The 18,773-nt window shown below is 31.5% G+C and overlaps 3 protein-coding genes and 1 long non-coding RNA gene across 6 annotated transcripts; 2 read left to right on the top strand and 2 right to left on the bottom strand.

Moving 5' to 3' along the window:
* The first annotated feature begins 59 nt into the window (after nucleotides 1–59).
* On the top strand, nucleotides 60–2,722 carry LOC126923836 (farnesol dehydrogenase-like). 2 transcript variants are annotated; one of them, XM_050737730.1, is made up of 7 exons: nucleotides 60–227; nucleotides 433–540; nucleotides 631–784; nucleotides 1,106–1,318; nucleotides 1,653–1,903; nucleotides 2,047–2,193; nucleotides 2,321–2,722. In XM_050737730.1, the coding sequence occupies exons 3-7, from the start codon at nucleotides 697–699 to the stop codon at nucleotides 2,360–2,362; spliced, it is 741 nt and encodes a 246-aa protein (XP_050593687.1). In that variant the 5' UTR covers nucleotides 60–227; nucleotides 433–540; nucleotides 631–696; the 3' UTR covers nucleotides 2,363–2,722. The 2 variants fall into 2 exon arrangements, with proteins under 2 accessions (XP_050593687.1, XP_050593688.1); XM_050737731.1 differs by lacking the exons at nucleotides 60–227; nucleotides 433–540 and having other exon boundaries at nucleotides 600–784.
* Nucleotides 2,723–4,702: 1,980 nt separating this feature from the next.
* Nucleotides 4,703–8,958, bottom strand: LOC126923866 (uncharacterized). Its single transcript, XR_007713334.1, has 2 exons — nucleotides 7,470–8,958; nucleotides 4,703–7,394 (listed from the first exon to the last, which is right to left on the bottom strand). It is a non-coding gene; the product is annotated as an uncharacterized LOC126923866 (long non-coding RNA).
* Nucleotides 8,959–8,995: 37 nt separating this feature from the next.
* Nucleotides 8,996–10,647, top strand: LOC126923835 (dehydrogenase/reductase SDR family member 11-like). Its single transcript, XM_050737729.1, has 4 exons — nucleotides 8,996–9,357; nucleotides 9,741–10,005; nucleotides 10,099–10,271; nucleotides 10,364–10,647. The coding sequence occupies exons 1-4, from the start codon at nucleotides 9,223–9,225 to the stop codon at nucleotides 10,535–10,537; spliced, it is 747 nt and encodes a 248-aa protein (XP_050593686.1). The 5' UTR covers nucleotides 8,996–9,222; the 3' UTR covers nucleotides 10,538–10,647.
* Nucleotides 10,648–11,258: 611 nt separating this feature from the next.
* Nucleotides 11,259–18,447, bottom strand: LOC126923834 (serine/arginine-rich splicing factor 1B). 2 transcript variants are annotated; one of them, XR_007713317.1, is made up of 4 exons: nucleotides 18,121–18,447; nucleotides 17,443–17,827; nucleotides 12,168–15,963; nucleotides 11,259–12,062 (listed from the first exon to the last, which is right to left on the bottom strand). XR_007713317.1 is itself a non-coding variant. In XM_050737728.1 (3 exons), exons 1-3 carry the CDS (start codon nucleotides 18,288–18,290, stop codon nucleotides 15,772–15,774), a joined length of 747 nt encoding a protein of 248 aa, XP_050593685.1. In that variant the 5' UTR covers nucleotides 18,291–18,447; the 3' UTR covers nucleotides 11,259–15,771. The 2 variants fall into 2 exon arrangements, 1 of the variants encoding a protein (XP_050593685.1); XM_050737728.1 differs by having other exon boundaries at nucleotides 11,259–15,963.
* Nucleotides 18,448–18,773: the final 326 nt, after the last annotated feature.

Here is an 18,773-nt window from a genome sequence, read left to right as displayed (position 1 = left end):
CCATAGAGGCACAATGACAAACAAACGACAAGGGCTTCCCAATTAACGTTCTATATGTACGCACCTAGCCGTATAGTGCGCAGCTCATCGTAACTGCAGTCGAGCAAAGAAGTTCATCACGGTCGCTTCGAACAAATATCTTCAATAAAGTCTAATTCGCAAAATCTCAAGTTTAGTTTAAAGAGAAAGATTCATCTATCAAAAACTGAACAAAAATTTCGGAAAATGTAATTAAGTAATCCATATTCTTTTTAATTAAGAAAGATAAAGACGTGAAACATTTCTTGACTGAAATGTCCACTGCTAGAACTTAGGAGTATACTAAAACTTATTGATGCCTTCTCTCTAAATTTTCTCTGTATTTCAATATTTGTATTATTAATTGCATTATATTATGTTTATATCATTAATGAAACTATATTATTCTATAAGAATAAGTAGGAGGAGATCGTATGAGAATGGAAATATAGATCGCAGACAGGATGTCAGAAATCTCGCAAACAACATTAATTGCCGAGGACATATCGAGCCGAAGGCTAGGTATGGTTTACCACGAGACTATCGGATTTCCTGCTGAACCAGTCGCAATTGATTTTTAGCCGCCGTTACTTTTTACCTATCGGTTTCTAGACTTATAAGCGATCTTATTACTGGAGCTGCGTCGAACAGTCGCGATCTGTAAGTGAAATAGCGAGGATGGACAGATGGGCAGGAAAGGTGGCCGTGGTTACGGGCGCGAGTGCTGGAATCGGGGCTGCGATCGTCAAACAATTAGTCAGTCATGGTAAGCTTCGACAGTTCTTTTTATTATTATTATTAGATAATTATATTTTAAAAATTTCGGAAAATGCTTACAAAATTCCTTTGGTAAACGATATGTTTCGTGTTTAATCCTAGGTTTAAAGAAAGAAGAACGAATGAAATTTTTAGCACTTTTATACGGAGATTAGAGACTTGAGGGAATTGAAGAATTAATCATCAGGAATGTAAAATAAACTAATTTAAAACATAAAGATAAAACCTAATCTAAATGAAATAAATTGAAGGCTAACCATAAATTAAAAGAAAATTATTGTTTAAAAATTAATAAATTGATTTCTATAAGGTATGGTGGTGGCTGGCCTTGCCAGAAGAGTAGAGAAGATAAAGGAACTGGAGCAAGGATTGGAAGAGTGTTCAGGGAAACTACACGCCGTCGAATGCGACGTATCGAAGGAAGAAAGCGTGATCTCTGCTTTCGCATGGGTGCAGGAAAATCTTGGGCCTGCTAGCGTGTTGATAAACAATGCTGGAATGACCAAAGAATCTTCTCTTATAGGTAATTCCTTAAACTTGAATGTATTCAATATCGTAGTCAATTTAGGTATGAATCAAGAAATGGAATTTAAGAATTTTATATCTCTGAACAAGTTTTCTTCAAAGTTGTTATTGCGTACTCAATTTAAGTTTCAAAATTTCGATATCAAATTTGGAATTTTTTATCTATTTAAAAGATAGCTATATAAATGTATTTAAGCCATAATTACGAATATTAAGTATAAATCAAGATGTAGACGTAGGATATTTCGATTATCAATATTTCAAAAATAATAAAATTTCCTAATTATTATTATTTGTTAATTAACGAATTGATAGCTTCGTTAAATCTACAGATGGAAATCTAGAAGATTGGCATACAGTTTTCGACGTGAACGTTTTTGGATTGTGCCTCTGCACGAAAGAAGCAATTCGTATGATGCGAGAAGCAGGGGGAGAGGGTGTCATTATAAACGTGAACAGCCTCGCGGGTGAAAGAGTGCCTTTTATACCCGGATTCTCTGTTTATCCAGCCTCAAAGAGAGCCGTCACTGCTCTGGCACAGACTTTGCGACACGAACTCACAGGAACCCAAATTAGGGTCACGGTTGGTGACCAATTATTCTATATAAATAATAAAATATAAAAAAATATCACAGAAAAATAAGATTATAAATGATTGCAATAATAAAAGAAAAATTTCCAGAAACATTCTGGATATCTTAATTTCCTTTTTACTACAAATTCTAGGGAATTAGTCCAGGATTAGTGGGCACGGAATTAATGGTATCCTATAGTACGTATTCCGAGGAAGCATTAGCATCGTTCCCTACATTGGACCCTGAAGACGTCGCTTCAGCTGCAATATACATTTTAACATGTGCTCCACATGTTGTCGTGAGTAAATCATTACTCGAAATCGATCTTCTTGGAAATAGATGCTTATTTAAAAATCTTGCATTCTTCATCTTCGATTTATTTTATGGATATTAAAATTCATATTGTTTTTAAATTGTATTTTCAGGTTCAAGATATTGTTCTGCGACCTTTAGGCGAGTCTTGGTAGTGAACATGCGATGCAATTCAGCATTAGTTGCACTATAGTTAGAGTTATTCAATTATTCGTTACATTTATTATGGGATAAATAATTGTTACAGAAATAACAACGTTTAGGGAGAATAGAATTTATTATATTATTAATCGAAACTTCTCTAACACATATGTAGATGACAATTTTGTTGTTGATTGAAATTCATGTTCCGCTTAACAAATTCTAATACCTTACTATTTTAGTACTACTATATATACTACTATGTAATGCAAAAAAAATTCTTCAACGCTGATGCTAATATTTCAACCTTAAACTGAAATGAAACTTTCCCAACCTTTATTCTGAAAATAAATTTAACCATTCTTCTTAAGAAATTGTTTGAATTATTTTTTTCTATTCTCTATCATTGAGAACATTTTCAATATTTAAAGAAGAGATACGTCTATGCGTCTACGCCTTTTATCTATTCTTCTATGTATCCCAGTTCCCTCTCCCCGCTTATTTCCAATGAAAACAATTGATATTATGATATAACCTATGTGTCGTGTATTGTATTTAAGTATCTGCAAATTGCGAACGACGTTCCCTCAAAATGGAGATATTTCAGCTTGCCGAAAAGAAGAAAGCTTTCGCACCACCGGAGAAACGTTATAAGAACCCCTTTAAAGAGGCCATCAAAGTGGGACGAATCTTTATTTTAAATAAAGGAATTTTATTCAAAGATAAAATTTCCATACATATATTTTAAACTATCAGCCGAAAATTGTATAGAAAACTAATCTTATTGCGAAATCATAAATTTTATCGATAGCATCCTGGGATACCTTAAAAATTCAAATAAAACACAAGTCGAGGAATTTTACTATGAATATTACGTATATATTATTTAACGTTACAAAATATACATATATAAAATTAATATAGATGAAAATTTTTACGAAAATTTGAAAATTTGATGAATAGAATAAATAATATACTTTTATAATATACGTTTATAATAATATACTAAGTTTATAAATGTATGTATAATTGAAGTAGTTACGAGAATTATGGAGCTATCACAAACCGCTTACCAAAAGACAGGAAATACGGAGCGCGAAACGTTTGTTCAAGGAAGCGAGTAATCTTATGCAGAAAGAGGAAGAATTAAAGAAAGTCAATCGTTTAATCAGCAAAGGATTGTTTTACAACCCGAATTTTCACGCATTTTATGCCCTGAAAGGAGATATACATTTACTTGAAGGTCTCTGAAATTATAATATAATAAATATAGATTTAATTTCTTTTTTGGAATTGAATTTTTATATGCGTATCTATCGTTTTCATTGTTGATGGATAATTAATAAAAATCAGCAGTTAAATTAGTTATTCTGCGAAATGTCTCGTAACTTGTAAACATTTGTTTAAAAAACTTGTTTAAAAATCGAAATTTTTTAGAGACAATTTACTCTAAGAATTTCTCTTTCCTATTTTCCTTCTCTCTTTTTGAAATTAAAAGTGTGATTCCTAACGTTTTATTAAATAAAAATTCATTTCCGCCTCAAAAATCGCGAATAGTACGGAAAAATTACTTTACCATTTTTATCAAGGCAAAGATGTCTTTAAAGAAATGCCCTAATACACACAAAAGCCGCGAATACTACCGAAAATTGTTCGATTTAAGGAAAATGGACGAATGCCATCAAAAGCTACGAAAATGCCAAGTCAATGGCCAGATTCGATCATACACTATCGAAAGAAGGAATGAAAGTTATATACAATAAGCAATTAATGGATGCCTACATGAAAAGAGGAGACTGGTACAGCGAAAATAATTTATTAGTAGAAGCTCTAGGCGATTATGAACAAGTCTACCTGCTTAAGTTATGCGAAATGGATATGACAGAGATACAAGTATACGATCTTATTCCCTATTGTTATTAATTTTTTCGCATATTAATATTACGCGTGTCAAAACAGGATAAATTGTTAGATATCATACCTAAGTTGCACAAATACGATATATTTCGGAGATATTGGAACAAATTTATATCGAATGCCGATTCTATAAGGACATCCAATTTGCTGGCCGTGCACGCAAAATATAAAATTCATTTAAAGCAAATGGGAATTGCTAGGCACATGCTTCTAAAAGCTTTAAACCTTGATAAGAATAATGAGAAAGCTAAAGAATTGTTACAAGTTCGCATCTTCTTAATATTAAATTAAGTTAATTACGAATATATAATGATATAAAGATGATATGAATTAAACAATTCTAAGATAAAAGTAATGGAATGTACCTGATATAATGATAATATATAAACACACATCTGAATTAATTACAGTCACTAAAATTATTGATAGTCACTCAATTATCTACAATACATTTATTTTTCATATTACAAAAGATACAAACAATCATTAATTAATATACATATTATACATATACCAAGCTAATGAACACAATGTATATGTGTATATACAGACAGTTTAAACGTCATAGATTGTTCAATTTCTTTTTCTTTTCTTTCTCTTCTTTTTTTATATTGTTTATATTAAATACCTTTATAAATTTTTGTTAGAGTAGTGAACAATTATATCTAGTCCATTGGAATTACATTAAATTTCAATTCCCTTCCAATTTTCAAGAATATTAGTAATACTCTAATAATCACAATTTTTTATTAGATTCTATTAGCAATAAAATCCTCTGATCCTGTGCGATTGTAGAATATTATTCTTCGGATATCTATTATTCTTAGAAAAATACTATTCTTTCGTTAATACTATTCGCTTACTATCATTCGACTCGTCCTCGTCACGCTTACCACGCCTCAGCCTATATAAGGAGCTTTTTACAGACGAATAAGTCGGAACATTGGTGATAAATTCGTATCCCCTATTCACCAGTTGTCCCACTTCTTCCTTGTATATCTGAGCGATCGGCTGCACTTCCTCTTTTGCTCTCTTCCGCGCTATAGCCACGTGCTTCTTCACCTCGCATTTAGCTAGGTCAGGCTTACACGTGTGTTCAATGAATTTCAAAATTTCCCCATTTCTTGTGGCCATTCGACCTTTACACCTGGACGTCTTTTCGTTTAAACATAGCCACGTTATTACCTCCCCATTGCACCTGTACTGACGAAATTGATAGCCCTTGTAGAGGACTAGTGGTTTACCTTTTGATGTTTCCACTATTTCCATTTCTTTCCTTTTTTCTCTCTTCTTTTCTTCTTTGCTTCGCAAAAAATTTTTTACGATCTTTATCAAAACAAAATTTTCTTTGAAAAAAGGTCGTAATACTTATAAAAACAACAATTATTAAAATCAAAAAATTTCCTGATCCTCTTCTTTTTCTTCCTTTCTGTTCTTGCTTCTTTTCTTAATTTCTTTAATTGAGATGAGAAATGAGGTTGACAAAGGAGGGTAGGAGGACTTGGTCGCACGGAAGTGACTTCACGACTGCTGATGATCCGAAGATTTAGACCCGAGGTAGAGTTCATGTCTAACCGCACCTTCGGGTTCCACGGAAAAATAAGCAGCGTGAACGGAGACCGCAAATCGCGCTAATTCCTCCGCGACCACAGCCGCATGACCGCAACCTGCACAGCCGGCTGCTAGATCCTCCATGATCCCGGTGAAATTGTTTCCAATAATTTACACCAACTGATTCATTCGATATATAAAAGTAATAGAACTGTTATGTTTGTTATGTATATATATGTTTATAATATTTGAAAAGATCATAATATTTATGATGTAATAATATAATAATTTATTCTTCTTTCTAGAATCATGCAAATCCTTTTTAAGTCTTTGGTTTGTGTAGTAAGTAATGTTTCTGTAAAGTATCTGTTATTATATCTTACCTGCTCACAACACAATATGTAACTTTCTTCATTTACAATAATTTAGTGTTAATTGTAATAATCAATGTAACTTTCCATCGTTTAAAAAGGGGTAAAAATATTATTTTATTTAATTGATCATCGATCAAATTTTGAGAATGATATTGTACATCATTCCAAATTAAAAAGTATAATAGAGAACTATAAAAACTAATATACTAAAAAACATTCCATTACTTATATCCTCTTTGTTGTAAGTCTTATAAATTGATTTATAAGTTATATATTATATATTTTATATATTTATTGTATCACGTACATACACAGGTGGTATTTAGTACTGGTCACACATTATCAGCATATACCGTCCTATGGTGCATGTACAATTGTTATGACAAAGCTTTGATTATAGTCGAAAAAGCACTAGATTGTAATCCATACAATCCAGGATTCAATTTACTGAAAGCGATAGTCTTGCGATTATCTGGTCGTTTCGAAGAAGCAAATTTTTGGTTACAAAGTCTCAGCGACAATTTCTACAAATTAATGGAACCGACAGTAGACAAAGAAAAATCACTCATGGGAAAAATTTCTATTAGCGAAGCGAGGAATCAGTTGATCAAACAATGGTACTTAATACGGTAAAAATAAAATACGATAATAGTATATATTAATATATATTAATGATAGAATATATCGATATTAATAAAATATATGCATATTCTTGACGGCAAGAATATAAAAATAGTGAGATCATAACAGTGACGGATTCAGAAGCCTTTCTTGGATTTTTACATAATGTATTTTTCTACATAAGTACATTTTTGAACCTTCTTTTACAAGATTTAAAATTTGCTTGTAATTTATATTTGAATATCTCTATTTGATATTATAGCCTAAATAATTGAATTCACATTAATTATACCTGTATATCCAAAAAGTTTTTCAGAATGTAATATAATATTCGTATATATTATTACTCTTGGGGGGGGGGGGGAGGATCGATCCCTACCGATATCTCTGAATCCGCCACTTTTTACCAGTATAAAGTCACACTAAAGTGGAAATATCTTTCTTTTTTACTATATTGATAGTAATTACTACATCGATAAAAATTAACCTGTAACTGCAAAAGAAGACGTTTCAGCGCCTTAAATCTCCTCAAATTTCTGTTTTGGAAACCAAATCTTCAAATCAGTGCTGTTCACTTCCAAACCTGAAAAATTGTATAACCTTATGACATAACTCTCTTTCACCAAAAGTATATTAATTGTATTATTCTTCAATTTACCTTAAAAATCCATCTAAATGACTTGTTACCAAAAATCATCACAGATATTTCACATTAAATTTACATTTTACACTTTTAAAAATTAGAACACGCGGTGCGTAACGATACAACGTTCTCTCAATCGGAAGTAGAATTCAAACTTGCTAGTCTATCGAACATCTAACCGTTTCAAAACAACGTTAAAAACTTTCGAATACTCCATTTATAGATACGATATGGCGATGCAATGCATGTTGGACGATAAACTCGACGCAGCAGTACGAATTGTATATAAAAGTAACCTAGCCAAGCACTATGCGGAGCCGTATATATTATTAGGCGATTACTTTCTGAAAAATAAGGATATCGATACGGCACTGAAGTCGTACTTAAAATGCCGCGAAAAGATACGCGAGATGGAATATCCGGTATCTCAAAAGACGATTGATCTGACAAAACGAATAATCGATATTTTAAACGATAAAGCAGAAATGGCGGTAAATAAGGGACATTCGAATCAGGCCATAGATATAGCTACGCAAGCGCTTCAAATACTCGAGGAAGATAAAATACCATTGCAAGAATTACGCTTACAACGTGGTCGCATCCTTCTTTATAAAGCTCGTGCCCTATTTCAGATCGAGAATAAACAGAATATGCGAAAGAAACGAAGCTGTGAAATTGCAGCTGATAGTATGCGATTCGTTCGCGAACTAAACGCAGATCTATATCAAACATTGTATAACGATAGAGATATCGAAGGTGTCATCGATCGATTTGCGCCAACTCGGAAGCTACCGCGATCTTTGAAAATCCTTATGCAATTTTCTTAAGAAATATTGTTATATGGATATATTTTAAAAGAATTTTAAAGAAAGGTAAACAGAATATTTCAATGATTTGGAAGTATTATTTCAAGGCTAATAAATTATGGAGAACTTAATGAAACAGAATGAAGCGATATTAAAAATACTCATCTGATGCAATAGTTTGAAAACGTTACTCTTGAAAAAGATACCTGTATCTCCTTTTATCAGTGTCCTTGATTGTATTATAGTAAACACATAGCACGTATTTAAAAAAAAAAACATTCACATTAATGTATTTTTTTACACAGAATTAAAATCGTATCTGCAATTGTATGCTCCCAATAAAAAAGATTGCATAAAATAATATTGTATATCTATAATAATGTTTCTTATTCTTTATAACTAAACTATTAAAAAACTATTCCTCTTTTCATTCATAAATTTCTATTATCTCATGCAATGTAACATTCGATAAAGACATTTATAAAATTGATTATACGGTTTTATTTTATTATCGTAAGATCACCGTTATTTTGTAAATTCATATATTTTGCTTTTCCAATTCATATATATTAAAAGAAAAAAAAGTGAAGTACTACAGATAATTACGCAAAATTTATTTCTCATGGAAAGTGTCTTATATCAAAACACATCCTATCTGTAATAAACTGTCTACCATCATAAAAGTATCAATATCCTGTATGATTTATTATTACAGTTTCCTGCAAATAATGCAATATCGTTTCAAATGTAAATATAAGAACAACCTACATAGTACCCATGGTCAAAGAAAAGCTTACTGATATATTTCTGTCTGTCTGAAGATTAACGCGACCTCGGTAATCTTGGGCCACAATTTTACTCTGGTATAAAAAGAGGCGCCAGTGTTTTAAAATGCAGATACATTTTGTAACTTCAATTCCACGGTTCTTTCTCATATAATCACACAAATCAAACACATCATCATGGAACAACGTTGGGCTGACAAAGTTGCTTTGATTACTGGAGCCAACTGTAGCAGTGGCAAATGCCTAGCAGAATGTCTGGTTGGCAAAGGAATGAAAGTTATTGGCATTGCCTCAGAGGTTGACAAAGTAAAGGTATGTTTCTTGTAAAAATTATTCTTTGAACAAGTAACAAGTAATACAACTTCATAATAAATAAAATTTCATTACTATAAAAAAAAGAGTCATCTTCATTACTCATTGTGAGCTTTAAAAATATTTCATCGCCTATTTACTGTTAGTAGATTTAAGGCAACTTCACTCTTCATTCTATTCAGCATTTTTGCCTTCTTCCACATACAAGTACTGTGATCATATCTTCAATGTTCAATAGTGTTGTTTAATTTTACATAGATCGCAAAATGTTTCATTTAGATAAACGTAGATTTAAAACAGTTTCTTTTCTTTTGTATCTTAACGTTTTTATTTATAGACTAATTATGTAGAATTCAAATGTTATTAACTTTAATACTAAACAGGCACTTGCTGAGGAACTAAAGTCGAAGCCTGGAAAACTGTTTCCTCTACAGTGTGATCTTTCCAATCAGAATGACATACTGCATGTTTTGGAATGGGTTGAAAAGAATTTAGGAGCCATAGACATCCTCATCAATAACGCTGCTAATAACATAGATATCTCACTACAGTCTGGTGAAATGAAAGACTGGAAGAAAATGTTTGATGTAAACTTCCTTGGATTGACTTGGATGACCAAGGAAGCTCTGAAGTTAATGAAGAAGAAAGGTAGGTATTTATAAAATGTAAGCAAGTCAAAGAAGTATGCTTCAGTGTCCAGGATGCAAATTTTTCGTATTCTCTTATTGTTTTGTTCTACAGGAATTGACAATGGTATTATTGTAAACATCAATGATGCTTCTTGGCTGAAAGCACCAATTAATTGTGATCGTCCAATATCCCCAGCTTACATAGCCAGCAAATTTGCTTTGAATTTCTTGACAGAAAGCCTTAGATCCGAATTAGCACAAGTTGAATCTAACATCAAAGTCATTGTAAGTGTTCTACTATGTTTATTCTTGCTTCTGGAGCTACTATCTTTGAAATTCTATTCTTGATGATTACTGTATGTGCTTTTTTATTATAGTCAATTTGTCCTGGTTTGGTGGAGAGTGAGATGACTGCTCAATGGTTAAAGGAAAATCCTCGTATGGCTTTGAAACCCAAAGATGTGACTGATTGTGTTCTCTTTGCATTACAATCTCCTGACTCAGTACTCATCAAAGAAATAGTTGTCTCACCAATCCGCGAAGCGATATAAAAGAAAGATATCATATCGATTATTTTTACTGTTTAATGTAAAATATGCTAATTAACACTTGTAAATATAACAAATAAAAATTTTTGCAATATATACATATATACCAATCAGTCGTTCTTCATAAAGTTTAATACTGCTTCATAAGATATTTGTATTGATCAAAGGCTGATACAACCTATCTTACAAAACGATTACTTCATAAATCCAAGCAGCGGAACTCTGCTCTCCTATTGATCCTTGATGGATCATCTGAACAGAACTGACAATAGGTTAATAATATCATATTTTCTTCTTTTTCGTATTACTTACCTAAATTTCTTTATTATTATAGGCATTGGGAAACACTTCTTCACACTTTGTTAGTACCAATCGATTTTTATTATGCGTAACAAATATTTAAATAAAATACTCTTTTTTAACATAAAAAAAGTATATTTAGACCTTTCTTATTAGAAAATATATTTTTTGCTATTATTAAACTTGTAATATCATGTTTTTAATATCATGTATTTCATTTGAACTTTAGAAGAAAATAATTCGCGAACGAGGGTGAATCCATACTCACGTATATTTCCCTCTTGCTTCCTTGTACAAATACATAAAAAGAAATGTAAGGTCGATCAATATTAGTTGTGTACTAAATTATAAAAATATATTACTTTTTTAACAATAAACATTAGTTGAGGAAAGGAATTCAGGATATATCCAGAAACACTATCAGTAATAAAACAATCAAACATCTTTTATTCCTGCTTCCTGAAACAGATATTGACGATCAGGAGTTTTATAAAATTCCTCTTATCGTCGTGAAGTAACAAACGTAAATGCGAAGGTCTCTAATTGAACAGGGTGACTGGGTAACTATTAAGGAATAGTTAATACTACTATCAGGAAACGGACATTCACTCTTGTCAATAATTTTGTGAGAGAAACTTCTGTTTTCAGGATTGAAAAACATCTGTGTCTATATACGTATATAGGTGTGTAAGCTGAACATAAAGATGGTGATGAATGATTAATATAACCACACTAAAACAGATCTTTCAAGCAGACGAAATATTATATCTGTTACACACATTTTAAGTTAGTCTCTCAAAAAGGTGGATCTCTCTAATATCATTTTTCTGATTCTTTGACAGGGCATTTTTGGTATCGTTTAGAAGAATTGCATGCAGAACAAATGTATATATATCGAAGGAACGTCAGAGATATTAAACTTGAACAAATACCTTACAGCGAGTGTGTGCGAATCATCCGTTTTCGATCATCCGTGTGTTATCCGAAAAATGAGATATCCGACTATTTTTATTTATTATTTACATATACTCTTTTTTAATTCCTGTATTGATCCCGACAAGTGCAAGTCCAAATCCCCTAGGTCAGAACCTAGGCGATTATAATCCATGAAACCTATTTGACGTATAAACGAGCGTAGCCACAAGTTTTGCTTTCTTTTTTTTATATAATTTATCGACATTTCGATAATCCAACTCCATCCAAACGGCATGAACACGGCGTATATATTCTGTCCGGTCAAAAGATCCAAGTAATCCGTTTATTTATAGAATCCAAGTGGAATATTTCCAGCCAATTTATCCGTTTATCCAAAATATCCATCATGAACACTAACTTTATATCCTGTCAGCATCCTAATCCAACACACCGTATCTCTGCCGAATCCTGTCTTTCCGTTTTATCATTTATTTTTTGTTTTCGTCCCGGGAGATCCTCTACAACTAGGGAGAGCCAGGTTCTTGTTATAAGATGAAGTATTCGTCTTATTTTCCAACCCAAACGTTAATATCCTCTTGCACCGCGCATCAAGTCCCGACGAACGAGGTGAAGTTCTTACTACACATATGTAGCACACGTATACAAATTGTATATACACACGGTGTCACGATCAATCGAAATGTGCAATAAAAAGATCGAAATGACCGAGAGGAAAAGCAATCGGACGATTTTCGATCACGAGGTAGAAGGCAAACCCGTGAGAACACTATTTTTTGCAACGCGAATTTTTTCTCAGAGAACCACTTGTTCGTTCTCCACGATCCTGAGGAACGCTAATCACGGAGTTAGATAGTTCGATATGGTATACCGCCTATGCTAATGCTTATATTGCACAAGTCGAACAAGAAACGAGGAAAATTTCTCAACCGAATCGATTTTCTCGCGTTGAACCAGTCACCAAGTCTTATATTCTTTCCGTGTAAGTTTTCGCGAATCATCGATCACTGAACGCCGATGGGTGAGAATTATGATATATTTCTGGTTAATAGAGTTTCTCTTTGACGATGAGAATCAAAGTTATCATGTCGGTAATGATAAAAATAATTCTCGACTTACGAACATCTGACATACGAAGCTATAAGCGAGTACTTTCATATAAAATAAAACTTTTGCAATGTTGACATTCCATTACCAGTTAGTTTGCTCTTTTTTAGATTGTACAGAACGTAATAAAAAAATTGCGAAAATCACTCTCTTTCTTTCTCGCTTTATGTACGCGTAATTGTAATAGAACTGAAACACTGAAACGATTAAGAAATCTATACTACAACCACGTAATATGTCGAAGATGTTCATTCTGCGTTTTTCAATTACGGTATTATTATCTTTTTTCCGTTTAGTTTGTCAACGCAGAAGCACTGCTATGTCACGATTAAATAATTTTTTTTACGTTTGTTTAACGATTCGAAAGAGAAAAATATATTGAATCCTTGTAATGGATTTGCCAACGTTTTCTGATGAAAATCCAGCTAATTGAGAATCCTTGAATGAAACGGATTGTGTCTTTCATCCAATTCCTTTCCTGAATTCCTGATCCTGAATTTCCTCTTGAAAGTATCCTTAATGCCTCATTATTTTTGCATTCTCTTAATCCTTTTTTATAATATATGCTCCATACATAAATCCATCCAAAACGCATTCCATCTCATCCCACCGTCAAGCGAATGTGTATTATATCCATCCAAGAAGTAAGATCGTGTCGATTTCAGTTTTTCATTCATTGTGTTACAATCCAATCCAATATACAAAAGAAGAAAAAATACATTAGTCCCTTATACAATATGCATTAATATTATATATAAAATTTATCACTGCAAATGTAATCCCTGTGACTTACAATATTTGAGTAGTGTTTTATAAATTGAGCAAATACTATATAAAACAATGCATATTTGCTAACATTAAATTTAAATTTTCACATTTTTATATTTAGTGAATGAATGTAAATAACGTTAAAAGGAAACAAATATCACAGGATCAATTTGCAATAATAATGCTCTCAAGAATACACGAAATCATTGTTTTCCTTCAACATCTTTAATTTAAGATTGAAAATTCTATAGTTTAGGCATGTATTGCAAAATTTCAAGAATTAGTCTGTGTAATTTTTAAAAGGAAAACGTTAAACGAGAAATGTGTAACAAATTTCCAAATGACTCATTTCATCATAAAAACACATTTCTCTCCAGATATGTCGTGTATAACTTAAAATTTAATTCCATATTTCACAAACATCCAAATAATTGTAACAAACATATTGTTATGGTCTTAATAATAATTTCAGTATGAATTGTTTGATTTTTCACTTTAAGGTGATACATAACACACAGTTCTTTTTATCAAACCAAACAAATGGCCCAATGATCGTCGTTAAAGAACACTCAAATACATAAGACATTTTAAGCTAATTATTATACCGAATGAACAATATCAGTGCACAATAAATGATAGCTATATATATATATATATATATATATATATATATATATATATGTCAGCTTTCCCCAAAGCAAATTGGTCATATGAATATTAATCTATTAGTAAAAAATAAATCTTTTACTTATATTTATCAAATATTATGTCCTATCCGTATGCACTATCCGTTGACGAGTATCGATGTATTACATTATCTACGTATTAAGTGTTATATTTTCAGCACATATAATATTTTGTATTGTCATCACTAGATAGCCAAAATTATCGTACTTAAATTTGCGTGGTAACTTAAACGACGACGAGCCGTGTAGACAACTTTGATGTATTTATTCATACATTAATTGTTTGTAAGAATTTATAGTCTTCAATAATTCCTTTTAATATATTTCATTAAATTAATGTCTTAAAATCCAAATCCATAAAATTTATAGGATAATAAATATCAAATGGAATTATATATAGTGGAAAAAAAGAATTTTAGAATTCCTATAGCAAATAATTACAGTAAAAAATGTTCTGATCAAGTATTGAATACAATATCCATTATGCAATATACTGTATTTTATGTTGCATAATGTATATGCATGTTAAAAATATACGTTTTCCTCATTATCTATTATTTAGCATTTTAATTTATATGCACAATAATTTTCAGCTGTTAACAATAAGAAAAATGTTAGCTTTATGAACTTATATGATAAGCATTCAGCATTAGAAGCTTAAAAAAATTCCATGTTATATATGCTATAAAATGTGCTGTATTTATCACTGCAAATGTGATTAAATAAATGTGAAAAAACAAAGGCTATGTTCACATCAAGTTTTATAGTAGAGCTACCAATGGTAATATCATACAGTACAATGTGAATGATCATGTGTTAAATCAATAAATGAAGGCATTCACATTGAACATAAATTATATTGGCAGCTGTACAACAAATACTATTCACTAATGTGAACATTAATTAAATCACTGAAGTAATATGAGTTATTTCCTCTTAGATTCTCATTTGTAATATTTGAAAATTGTTACATATTTTAAATATAGTTGTAGTGTCAAAACAAATTGCAAAATATAAAGGAATGTATTTTTAAACATAAAAGTAACTCTAATCAGTATATCTTGAACAGTAATATGCAATTAATATGAGCACGATTCCCCTTTTTCAAGACAAAAAATTAAGATAAAACTTGATGTTAATATTTACTGTTGAAAAATCTACTCTTCCAGGTTTACACAAGTTAGAAATCTTTGAATTGATAGCAACAAGGTCTTTGATAAAACAGTTTTAGTATATGTAAAATGAACCGTGCTCTAACTATACATTAGGTATAATACAATTATTAAATTCAAGCAACACAGGAATAATTTTGTAATTTATACAAAATTGGTTTGGATTGGAAGGTGTCTTTAAGTGAAATTCAAATCAGTAATAATGAAACATGGTAAAGCAAATATTGATAAGCCTTTACTTATATTACCATGTGAAACATATACGTACACACTAGTCGTATGAACGAGATCTGGAACGAGATCTTGATCGCGAGTAATTACGTCGCAATGGTGAATAGGTAGGTGAACCACGACGCCGTGGGCTATAGCTTCGTGAATGACTCCGACCTCTCTCCCTATCTTCACTACGTCCCCTATCGCCACTGTTATGATCTTCTTTCACTCGAATATAAGCTACTTCACCCTATAAACAAAAATAAAGTCATGTAAAAATAGTGTACAAATATAAAAAGTATTAACCCTTTGCGCTCGAGAAGCGATTCTCAGTCGCCACGGCGTTTCATGCGGTAACTCGAGAGACAAGTAAAAAGCAACAGCCTCTGTTTATTCTAGATTTCGACATCTCTAATTGATGAAAATACAGTATTGGTTCGTAAATAGGTTCCTTAGCTCTTTATGTCCTTTGCTAAGAAATGTAAAGTGTTACACTTTAAAATGGAAGTAAAATATTTCATCTCAAATTCCTCCGAAACTATAATTCTGACATCTCGCAATATTAGTTCAGATTCGACGATCATAGCAAAAGTATTATAGTTTAGAAGTCATAAAAAATATGGATTTTGGAAATGAAATTAGCTCAAATGAAAATGAATTTGATTTTGAATTGTTGAGAAAAAAGATCGATTGTATTCATGAAGAAATTATTGATAGAGGAAATGAAAGCAGTATTGGAGATAGTGACATAGTATTAAGTGTAAGAAATTGAAAAATTAGAATAATAGATAGTGAATCCGAAAGTGACAGTAATGCCCCACAAGATTTTAATAATTCAGAATGGACATCTTGTGAAAAATCTAGCGAAATACCACCGAGAATAAAATTCATAGTCGCTGAAAAATCTGCAGGGCTGCAAATTTTCCTCAAATGTTGAACAAACTGTTAGATTTTTTAAGATATTTGTTATCAACGAGCTAATAAATCAAATAACAACTGAAACAAACAATTATGCAACAAAACGGATAGGGGAGAGCACACTGGCCTTTTGTCAGTCCATTTTAAAAATTTAACATAACCTAATATTATTTTTGTTGTGCATGTTGTCGCGCTGTCGTTCTCCGACGAACATGCATAACTATTTTTTTTTACTATACGGAATTGAAAAATTTTTTGATTCACGCTTTGAATGTTTCTTATAGAAAAATGTTCACAGAATTGCGTGCGATGGTCAGAATTCGCGTCACACCTCCACTTTTCGAAAAAAGTCAAAAAAAGTACTTCAAAATTAGGGCCAAAGCTGGTCCCGTCAACTTTACTTAATATTTACAGATATATGCAAATTGATATTGCCAAACTGTATATATTGTATATCAATGTATTAGTTGAAATCTACGGAATTCATTGAACCCAAGAGGAATGATATAGCTTTTGTAATTTTGCTATAAATTGAGGTCAAAGTTGAAAAATTGCAATTGTGTTGAACAGTGTAATCTGACACTGCGCCACCCCACGAAGCAGACCCTGCATTCGGGCGCCACCTTACAGAGAAAATCCTGAATATTGGCACCGACGTCAACGTGTTAATTTGTAGACCATTTTAGTAAGACCATTTTATGTTACCTATAAGACACTTGTAACATATGCGCAATATCATTTCAAGTTGCTACTTTGCCCGACTGAGAAAATCGTTGAGCGCAAAGAGTTAAGAATAATAGTATCATTATACCTCATGAGACCTAAATCTTGAATCATCTAACTTCTTCACAGCATACTTCATATCTTCATACCGTAAGAATTCAACAACTCCAGTACCATCTTTATAAACATCAGCAAAGCATACATCACCAGCTTCACGCATATGATCTTTTAAATCTTGCCAACTACCAGAAGGAGGTAAACCAGTAACAAGGACTCTGTATTGAGACCTCCTAGCAGGTGGGCCACGTCCTCGAGAGTTACTCATTTCACCTCGACCACCTCTTCCACTGTCTCCTGCTCCACGGCCACCGCGAAAATTATTACTGGGGCCACCACCTCTTGGAAACTCAACACGTAGTCTATAACCATCATAATCATATCCATCTCTTGCATGTACTGCATCTTCAGCATCTCTGAAAGAGATTACTTATAGTAATAATTCTTGTGTAATTTTTATGTAACATTAAGATGTCAACATCAAGTTTCATATATATAATAAAAATCATATATTTCTTAATATAAAATTAATAATTTCTAACTTAATAAAATTACAAACTTGGAATTTTCAAACAAAGATATTTTCTCATTTAATGAAAAAAAAGTATTATAGAACAATAAGGATATATATTATGGAACAATCCAGTATTGTATAACTACATCTAAAAAATAAAAAATTTTTTATAGAATCATAAGTTATGGAAGGTACCTTGGATCATCGAATTCAACGAAAGCGAAAGGTGGTCCTCTGCGATTCTTTAAATCAACAAAAATAACTTTACCGAACTTGTAGAAAAGATCTTGAATGTCTTTCGTTCTTATATCAGGGGGTAAATTGCCCACGTAAATTCTACATTCATTTCTACCACCGTGGGACATATTCACAGTTTTTGTTACAATTTATTGTTTTCAAGACACAAATAAAAACCACTTTAAAAAATTTCTAATCGTCCTTTAAGTCTTACACTCTCTTCATTGATGAAATAAACAAGATGGTGGTACTAGTCGAAGAGGAGCGTAATCACGAAACACAGAAAACCACAAACACTAAAGAAACCTGAACGAACCAATCAAATATTTTTCTGCAATTAACAAACAATTATATATCATATTCTATATATTATTTGCCTTTTTTTTCACCGATCAGTAATCTAACTTTTTAAAATATAGCTTTCTTCAATTATGTATTTCAAATATATAGAATTAGTTAAATTAATTTATTTCTTGATAAAACATATATGAATTTCTCAAATACATGGAAATCAAACATTATGTTTTATATATGATATTTCTTCGACCATTTTCCATTTTTTTAAATAAATCATATATTAATTAATATTTATCCACCACTTAATATTTATC

The sequence above is a fragment of the Bombus affinis genome, chromosome 14 (genome assembly GCF_024516045.1).
Source record: "Bombus affinis isolate iyBomAffi1 chromosome 14, iyBomAffi1.2, whole genome shotgun sequence".
Taxonomy (NCBI): Eukaryota; Metazoa; Arthropoda; class Insecta; order Hymenoptera; family Apidae; genus Bombus; species Bombus affinis.
The sequence above is the reverse complement of the archived record's forward strand: the minus strand, read 5'-3'. Positions and strand labels throughout refer to the sequence as shown.